Genomic DNA, 9,935 nt, shown 5'->3' on the forward strand with positions numbered 1-9,935 from the left:
GGGTCATTTTCAGGTCATCCGTAAAGATATCGTTTGCCAAATCAATAGGCATGACAATTTCTATGACACTAGTCGTTAACATTGGGTCTTTGTCGGATCATTTGTTAAGAGCTCCTTAAGATAACCGACTTGACACGACACGATCTGTTGAGATAATCAGTATAATCCAAAAATCATACAAACACAACCCGTTTTCGAAGACTAGATGTGAGATGACACTAGTACATGTTGAAAACAGACTAAACCAAAAATCATCAGCCCAATCAGTTTTACCTCCATGGATTCGGATATGACTGAACACCTAACTCTCCTAGTTTAAATTAGCTTAGTATAGACCATTGCTTGTATAAAAAACAAAATGACCTGGTAAAGTCATACACAACGATCCTCTTTGAGTCCTGACAACCAACTCCAAACATTCACATTACAAAAATACTTACTATGAAAACAGTACACAAGTCATGCACAACATTAGTCATTGAAAGAGATCCGAAGTTTGAATCTCTTCTCCTCGGAAACACAAAAACAAAAAAAAAAAAAAAAAAAAAAAACCAGTTCTAGTTTAATACTTTTCTAGCACCACTCGCCACAAATTCCACAGGATTAAACAACCACAGGCACGAGTTTTGCCTCACATTGCTAGAGTGCCAAACGATGTCAGATAACTACATATACAATGGATATAAGATTTCCATATGCTCCTAAGAGAGCCAATTTAGAATCTCTTGCTGCTACATCATTTGTAAATAACGTATTAGGTCTCCAGCTTGTCCTTGGGTTCTGACCAAGACTGACCAGTATGCAATCGGAAAATCTCAAGCTATTACTTCCCAAACACAAGTAGAAAGAAAGTAGAGAATGACAGGAACTGGAAGACTACCATCTAGAACATTTGTAGCCGAGTTTCCATCCTATTGCTCGATTTTCCATTACGCATCAGTAACAACTAAACACTGGTTTGCACAAGCATGCATGTACCGAGATATGTTCAGTTACCTCATATGCCCAAAAGATAGGACCTACTTCATGAGCATGTTAATAGCTGCGTGAATGGAACTGGTACGAGAACTGCGATGCTGAACCAGTGAATGGGGTCCACTCCAGATAGACTTACTATTGTTAGGGAAGAGAGTCCCACATAGGTCCAAAAGCATGGGATTCTCAAATTGCAGACTTTCATATGCTTTCACTTTCTTATGCCTCCTTTCTTGCGATTCCTGCGACTGAATTAGGCCATGAGTGAGTAATTTTCACATGCACCTTCAAAATTGAATAAAGTTTCAAATGCAAATTTCAAACCTCATAAAAATATAAAGATTAAAACGTGCTCCTTTTGCAGTGGCACGTTTTGTTAATCCTTTTGCAGTAGCACGTTTTGTTAAACTTCACAGTTTAGACTAAGACTGTTAAAACAAATACAGAAAAGAAAACGATGTGTATCCATTGTGACCTCGAATCTGTTACTTGATAGAGAAATTCTTTTGCATTGTTGTTAAATATATGTTCAACCAGGACGCCAACCATTGTATCTCCTGCTATATCCGGTTGCCCACTTAAGTAAAAATATTTATAATAATTTGAAGTGTATCTACTTTCTATTGGTATGAAGAAAGGTGAAGGTTCTGTAATATCTGGATGTTATTTACGAAAAGATTTTTCAAACATGGGTGATGCCAAAGAAAGCAAAATATTATACCTTAGGTTGCTTATCTGCTACAAGTCCTTCCTCCTGTTGCATTGATGTATTATCTTTGTTTGTATCAGTTTGGACTCCTGCGGAAACCTCTGCTGTTATCGGTTGTAATTGTTTATTAGGCTCTTCTCTTGATTTCTCAAACTGCTCTAGTGCTTCACCATTATCTTCATCTTTCATCTCTGTGTCACTATCTTCTTCCTCATTCCCCTCATCATCATCATCCTCCTCCTCGTGCTTCTCCCCTGAAGGACCATACTGCTGCTTGGATACCCCCATTTTCACATCCTCTCCTTTTTCTTCTACCTCCGCATCTGCATTGGGCTCCAATGATCCATCCATATCCGAAGATGAATTCCCACCTGGACTTTCCGCAAGTGAAGATTCCTAAAGAGAGATGATTCAAAAGTAATAAATTAATAATCATCTAACAATAATAGTAGTATTACCAGCAGTAGCAGTAGCAATAATGAAAATAAATACATCAATAATAGATAATAAGAACTTACATTAACCAAGTTTGTAATTTAACTATCAAATGTCTTTTTTCACAAGTAAAAGGCAACTGTCCAAGGCAGTCCCTTATAATGTAAAACCTCAAAGTATAATTATTGGTGATGGGAGATACGTCTTAAGGGGTAATCACACAACACCCTGCTTTCAAAATAACATACACTACAACCCCAAGGCAATGGGAAAATTAAGAAAAATGGCAATCAACGATTTCAGCTCTATTGAAATGCACCAAAAAGGTGATGAGCTAATATTAGGCCTCTTCTTTTCAATAGCTCACAGGTATCCACTCTCCCTTGAGCCATCCATGCTAAAACTTGCACATCAGAGTACTTTAGCCTACTAAATCATCAAGGATGGACTCCAAGTAGGAAGAGGCAGGTTACCAATCAATTGACTAATGTAAGTAAGTTTCTGAAACTGGGTCCAAACCAATGACAAAAGAAAGAAAAAAAAACCCACAAACTAGCTATGGGCTCACCCCACACTTACAGTATGCAACAAGCCTTTAAAGGAAAGGCAAAAAGAAAATACTCAAATATCAATGCGCTTGTCCTCCTGGAAATACTCCCTAAGCATGAAAAAAAATTAGCCAATAGTTTCTTCTCTATCTCTTAATATTCATTTGTGTATGGCACAAGATGCTCCAATCAATATTAAATCAACTGGTTATACTACTATTCTCACGAAAAATTACAGTTCAGAAAAGTCCAATTTCGAATTCCTGTTACTCTTCCTAATTTCAATACTTGTACACAAATGAAAACACCCTCCAAAGAGCAGATCAGATCTGTAAAAATTAACACTGAATGAAAATTGCAATTTAATTAGGGAGTTTTGACGAAAAGCCCACGGTACTGTTCACTTTAATGAAAAACCACATTTTTACACTAAAAAATCAATCCTGGTACTATTCACTTTACCCTTTATTTGGTCCTTATCATTAAAACTCAAAGTTTTCAAGCCCTGTTCATTAGTTTTCCAAAATTTTTAAATGTGAAATAAAGAGCTAATGGTGAATTAGCAAAGATTTTACTAGTTCATGACATCTCTTAAAATTCCTCATATAGTTTTTATGTATTTACTAATTTACTTAATTACATACTTAGCAATGCATCTGATTGCAGGAATTCAAAGGGAAAACCCACTTTAATAATCATTTTCTGAATGGATCCATTGACTAAAACTTCCAATTTACCTCTTGCTTGAGTTCTTGAGCAAGACTATTATCACTAGCTCCATGGCCCTTTGCAATTTGATCATTCTCCTCACGCTCCCTTCTACGGCGCTTTAGAACACAGATAGCACATAAGCAATCCGCTTTATGATGCCTTCTGAAAATGGAAGAAATCTCGAAACATAAGAAAACCTTTTTCTAGTATCGCGCTATAAAAGTTAAGAGATCAAATTAATATCATTTTGAAGTTGCAACACTGCATGCAATTTATCTGTGTTTGTGTTCATTGCATGGGGAGAACTGTGGGATGTGATGTTCACTTCTAAATGTTAACATTACAAAAAATTAAGGGAATACAAATTACTATACTACAACAATCTTGAGTACAGTACCTGCATACACAATTTATAAGAAAAAGCAACTACAACAGTTTTGGTTGACTTTGACTCGCATGTATCATATGAAACATGCCTCTACCCAGGCATACGCTATAACAATCTCCCAGAACCCAAAAATTCCCTCCACCTCAAGAAACAGGTCAAATGGATTAAAACATCATTGTTTTGAGAATGCAATAAACGAAAGGAATTACATGGAACCAGAAAATTATACAAGGCATACCTAAGCTCCTCAGCACAGAAAAAAAAAAAAAAAAAAACACATTGTTTATCGACTATAAGAAAATGAAACACAGAAATAAATACAGTGAATGAGAAAGCAGATGTTGTTAGCATCAGGAAATAAAACATCCCCTTGCATAATAATAGTGTGACACTGTAATCAAGCGTAGCAAGGGAAAAGCCTTTTACCACGGCTTTACAGCCTTGCCCAATTATTTGCTAAGAAGGGACTCATAGTTAGTTATACTATGACATAAATATGCTGGTATGAGCTTTGGAACCTACTGCCCAACAACTGTAATGGCTATTGCTCGCTGGTATAAAAGCCATTAATAAATCCTCTTGTAATTTTTGGTTCCTATTAATAAATCGCTGTATCGTTGCTTGTCAAAAAAAAAAAAAAGGGCATTTACCGGTAATTACATATATTGGTAAGGAAGGTGCAAAAACCCTAAACCCTAAACCATAAAAGGAAGTTTCTCAAAATTACTACACTCAGAAACAATCTGCATATCATATTGATTGATAGTTTCAAGGAACAAATCAACACAGATTAAGATGTAAAAACATACCCATGACCTTTTCGTGTTTTCTGCTTTGATTGGCCACCTTTAAAATGTACTTTTCCCTGATCAGATGAAGCCATTATCTCTTGAGGGCTTTCAACACCTAGCATGAAGATAATTAACAAAGCTCAGGTAGCTGTCATAAACATGGACACTAGGGACTCCAAAAATCTAAACCAACCAGAGAAGCCACCTGAAGCAAAGTCAATAGCTGAGCATAGCTTTGCATATTACAAGCAGAGAAACCCATCAACTACATATAAACTTTCAGAGCAAACTATTCGCTTAATTTTTAATAAATTCTCGGATCCAGCATAGAATACTTTGGCATTTTAGCAGACATTACGTTCAATTCTTACATTATTCTTTTCAACAACTACAGTTCGAAACATGAACCTACAATTAGTCATATCACATATATCCAATCAAGGAGCGGTCATTATTTACATCCTCTTCTTTCAATAAGGTTTCACAACCATTGCCTTTAAGTGCATCTTGTAGTTCTTTATTACTTCCGGGATCAATGACTCTGGTAATCTTGCAATAATATATGGGTAGGTAATAGGTAAATTCCCAGAGAAGGCTATGGTATTAGCATCCAAAAGGAGGTTGGTTGTCAAATTCAGGACAGAAAAAGAAGATTAAAAAGTATCAAGAAGGGAAAAGGCAAAACTGTAAAACCCTCACCATTAGTTCCTCTTGGTTGTCCATTATACAACCCGGCTGTAGTCCAATACTTAGTGAAATTCTTTTTCACCCGCCTCATAAGATCCAAAATGTAGTCACCTTTACTGTTATACTTATAACAATTGTTCCAAATGTATTCAACATCTCTGAAAACATCCTCAGAATTATTATACTTGCCACCCTGTTCAAGATTGTTGCATATGGTTCCAAAATCCATTGGTGTATCTATCACATCAAAATAATCCTGATTCCAGACAAACCCCATGCCCACAAAACAAAACACAATGCCATTAATAAAAGCATGAAGAAAAGAAAATAGGTATGATACAGCATTCATAGCATAACATTCAGAAACCAAACCTCAAAGAGATGAAATGGAGCATACAAAAAAAACCTACCAAGGAAAAAGAAAAGGTTCAAGCTCAAATCTGTGTGCAATGTGTATCTGACAAGAGTCGCATGCAATAAACATAAATAAACTATTCAATAATCTTATCAATATAGTTCCTCGAAACTAAGCACTTTTGATGGACTTGAGTCACAACGGGAACTTGTAGGAGTCTTGTGATCATCCAATTGAGGCACACAGAAGTCTAGCAAATAATCGGTATGCATATGCTTTGCACATTAGGGAGCATGGTTACACTTTGAAAACATCCATATAAAATCATTTCGTGATTCTAGCTCTGAAGACCAACGCATCAGGCCCACTTGTATCACATCCCATTAAAAAGCATATACGTAAAACAATGGGCTATACAAATGAATCAAGCCTCAGGCATAACAAATATAAGGTAGTATCCAGCCAAGGAAACAGAATCTGGTGCCACAACCCTCTGAGAAGCCCTCAATATCCCAAAAATTAAAAGGAGTAAAAAATCAGAACAAGCTTACAATGCCTACTTCATGGAAAAGGAACATGCCCGATAGAAGAGAAGAGATTGAAAAGCATTTACAGTTCCTAAAAATTAACAATTTAACAGAAGATTTGTTGAAAGCAACCAAAATTTTTTCTCTTCTCATTAGTGCATACTTTGTGAAAAACATGGGTATTCAACGCACCATGAGCAGCTGTTTCCTTTGTTTCTGTAAACATGGGTGACCAACGTATCCGTGCTTCATAGGATTTAGTAATTTAAGGAGAATAATGTATTTTGCGACAATGTGAGCTGCAGTTTAAACTGCCTATCAAGGAATTTTCAGAAGTTCTCTCTTTTAGGGACTGTAGGAGTGTTATTGAGGATTTTTCACCTTTTTCCCTTACTGCTTTGCAATTTTCACCTTCTAGCTCTGAAGACCAAAACATGCATGTACATTGAGTACAAACGAAAATCAAACTTACAGGTATTCCCAAAGCTTCAGGATTCACAGGGACATTAAAGGGTTCAGAAGCATCCATTTTCATCACCTTCCTTATTATCTGTGTACGTGATAAGTGAAGACAAATATAAGTACGTACACAAAAGCATACTTGAAACAGAAACCGGTGACACTAAATTAAAGGTTTACATGACCCAAAAGAAATACGATCTATTTCAAAATTCTCAACATACCGTCAGTGCAGTATCTAATTCTTGCTTATTATATCGAGAACTTTGATCAGCCATCTTTGATTCTCTTTTATGTGGACTCTCAGTCGGTGCAGGAACAGGATCAGTACTGTGGTTGACACTAGACCCCAACACCTTTGATGACTTAATCTTTATACCCCCAGTTTTCTTCGACGTGTTCACAGAAGCACCAACGTTTACTTCATGCAATGAATTGGCACTATCCTCCATTTTCTCAGAAACCAGACCTTGTCTTTCCAAACCAACTTGTTGGCCACTTCTATCTGTATCACTTTGAGTGTATGCATCTGATGATGTAGGCTGAGAATCCATTGTTCTCGAAGTCTTAAGCTTCACTTTAACTCTTCCCACTGATTTCCCAACCCCCCTATCAATTGAACCGTCAGGATTAATATTGGCAAGATTGATATGCTGATCAGTCCCAGTCGACGAAGGGGTATCAACTTCCATTCCAGACTCATACTTATTCTCGTAATTACCGTCTTCATCCATATTTGTACCATCCTCCAAATCTACAATAGCCCCACTTGAAACCGCCTCATTTCCTCCCCCCACAGACCCTTTGGGCTTTCCTTTCTTGTTCTTTCGCTTCCGCTTCATTTCCTAACCAAAAAGTAAACTATCCCTGCTCCACACTGCACATACCACAGAATTTCCAATTCATTCCACAAAAGCTATAACGATTAAGTCATAATTTCATACAAGTTCAACTTTTTAAGCAAAAATTAATAATAATAAATAAATAAAAACCAAGAAATTAAGTTGCAATTGGGGAAACCAAAATATAAAAACTTTCAACTATTCGGTCAATTAGAAACTTCATTGTTAATGTTAAACGTCTCGAATTTAAACAGATCTAAAGCATTACTAAACAACCCAAACAAATAATCATTCTTATTTTTTTTTTTCCAGCACCTCTCTAACCCCAAATTCGATCAAAGCAACACAAAACCCTAAAAACAAGAAAACCAAACAACTGCAGAAAACCCTAGATTCCTCAACACCCAAGAAACTAATAAAAATTCAAACTTTATTCGAACGAGGAAGAGAAAGATACTGTACCAGTGCAGGCAGCTGATTATTTGAAGAAGAAAACGTTTCGCTGTGGTTTTTTTCTACGTTTCGTGGAGAAACTTTTGAAAAACGGGTATAGCGCGGAGAGTTTTTCAGTTTCCGCGAGATGGCGGAAGGGGAAGTTTGGAGAGCGATAATGTATAGATACTGTTGGGCCATCTAATTGGGCTAAAATGAGCCCATTTGAGGGTATTCAAATTCAACAGGCTGGGGAGAGTTAAAGGTGTTTTGGGCTAAAATTCATATTTTCTCCTTTTATCTTCCTTTTCAAAATTCAATCAATTTCAACTCCAACTAATATTCCATCAAGTCACCAACTTAAAGCCTTTGATTTTGGACATATTTTTGCTCACGACACTAAAGTGACGGTGATACTCAATACATTATTGATTATTGATTATTGTTTGATGATTTTAATTTAATCTATTTGTCTCACTAATCTCAAAATTTAAACTAATTTGACGATAACTAATCAAAATCAAGCATAATGATGTTTTAGGATTCATATAGGACTCCACTTAGTGAAATAAGACTTTGTTGTTATTTAGTGTAACGATATGCATGCATATGAGTTTAGATTAGGGGTGGGCATGGATTGGTTTGGGTCCGGTTTTGGGCCAAAACCAAAACCAAACATACCTAGTTGGTTGGGCAAAATTGCCTACTGAAACCGACCAAGTTGGATCTAAAACCGATAAGGTCGGTTAACCGATAGTGGTGGGTTGATTTGGATTGGTTTTTGGTTTGTGTGAAGATGATAGTACATAACAAATTCTTTTTCCAAAAGCAACATAACGTATCACCAATATGATTGATTGCTTGAAGGAAAACACAAATAATGCAGCCAAGGAGAGCACCAAAGAGCATTTGCTACCTTCTCCAAATGGTGACCTTGTTTTCCTTTCATAATTTCATTGCTCTCTACTTTTTAGGCACAGAAAGGTTGCCTTTTCTTTTTGCTATTTGCTTTTTGAATGAAAGGAAAAAGGATTCTGAAACGAATCGAGTTTTATTTACATGTGATGGATACACAGTAACTCGTAAATAACTAATTATTTATATTACTACACGTATTAATTATGATTAAAAAAATAAACCAAACCAATCCGTCGGTGCGGTTCGAATGGTTCAGTCGGTTCTTTTTCTAAAATGCCCAGCCCTAGTTTGGATACTACAATAGTTTTAGGTTTCGATTACTACTACATAGTATTATTAAGGAAAAATTACACCTAAGGTGTACTTTTAAACTTTAATCTTGAACTGAGACAATGGTTTTTAATTATTTTAAGAAGAGACAAATTTTAATGCACTTGTGTTAAGTGACCAAATTGCCCCTCTTCTGTTGGAAAGCTACTAACACTAACGGCAAGAAGTTGATCTTTCATTCCAATTTGTTCTGTTTCAATTTCATTCCGATTTCTTTTCTTTTTGTTTTTTAATTTGATTCAAAAATTTGGGTTCATATTTGATTTCGCTCCGTCTCCGGTTCTCACCAATTCCACAGATCCTAAAAATTCGAAGCCCAAATCTCCAAAACCTTCAGCCCCCGAAGCCGCGGATTGCTGAGACCGTGCTGTTTGCAGTTCCGAAATTGGGCAGACGCAAGGCTGACGATGCAGGCTGCGCGCGAGAAGAACAGTGTGGCAGCGAGCTTGAGGCGCGGTGCATAGGACCTTGGATTGTTAAAGTTGCAGTGGACTGGAGCTTGGTCCTTCGCGAGTTGCAGAGGGAGTACAGGTTCTGGGTTTTTGCAAGATACTATTTGAGTTTTATTGGTGTAGGGATTGGTAATGCTGCCAAGGTTCTCAAACCCATGGGCATTAATCTTAAAGATAAACGAATTGTAGTGAATTTGTTGCTGTTCAAATTCAATTCATTCCTCGTGTAAAACGAGTTTTGGAGCTGTAATTGCAAATTGGGTTGAGTAATTAATATAAAGATAAGGATGAACGAATAATATAGTTAACGTCAAGATGACTCACTTTCCAAATTGGTTGAACAAATTAAAACGTATAAGACCTATCAAAACTTGAT

The 9,935-nt window shown here is 36.5% G+C and overlaps 1 protein-coding gene and 1 long non-coding RNA gene across 3 annotated transcripts; one reads left to right on the plus strand and one right to left on the minus strand.

Annotated features, from left to right (window-relative positions):
• Positions 1-390: 390 nt before the first annotated feature.
• Positions 391-8,036, minus strand: LOC137712972 (uncharacterized). Of its 2 annotated transcripts, none has more exons than XM_068452192.2 (8): positions 7,890-8,036; positions 6,810-7,462; positions 6,599-6,676; positions 5,257-5,500; positions 4,576-4,672; positions 3,405-3,540; positions 1,697-2,080; positions 391-1,223 (listed from the first exon to the last, which is right to left on the minus strand). In XM_068452192.2, exons 2-8 carry the CDS (start codon positions 7,425-7,427, stop codon positions 1,020-1,022), a joined length of 1,761 nt encoding a protein of 586 aa, XP_068308293.2. In that variant the 5' UTR covers positions 7,428-7,462; positions 7,890-8,036; the 3' UTR covers positions 391-1,019. The 2 variants fall into 2 exon arrangements, with proteins under 2 accessions (XP_068308293.2, XP_068308301.2); XM_068452200.2 differs by having other exon boundaries at positions 6,810-7,452; positions 7,890-8,018.
• A 1,229-nt stretch (positions 8,037-9,265) lies between these two features.
• Positions 9,266-9,806, plus strand: LOC148690330 (uncharacterized). The gene is made up of 2 exons (XR_015957195.1): positions 9,266-9,523; positions 9,559-9,806. It is a non-coding gene; the product is annotated as an uncharacterized LOC148690330 (long non-coding RNA).
• The last annotated feature ends 129 nt before the right edge of the window (positions 9,807-9,935 follow it).

Source organism: Pyrus communis, chromosome 15 (assembly GCF_041283825.1).
Source record: "Pyrus communis isolate YQ-2024b chromosome 15, ASM4128382v1, whole genome shotgun sequence".
Taxonomy (NCBI): domain Eukaryota; kingdom Viridiplantae; phylum Streptophyta; class Magnoliopsida; order Rosales; family Rosaceae; genus Pyrus; species Pyrus communis.

Coding starts and splice junctions, on each gene's coding strand:
- LOC137712972 (XM_068452192.2), bottom strand. CDS start 7,427: ATGAAGCGGAAGCGAAAGAACAAGAAAGGAAAGCCCAAAGGGTCTGTG. Junction 5,501..6,598: donor CTGAAGCTTTGGGAATACCT/GTAAGTTTGATT, acceptor GTCTGGAATCAG/GATTATTTTGATGTGATAGA. Junction 3,541..4,575: donor AAAACACGAAAAGGTCATGG/GTATGTTTTTAC, acceptor TTCCATTTTCAG/AAGGCATCATAAAGCGGATT.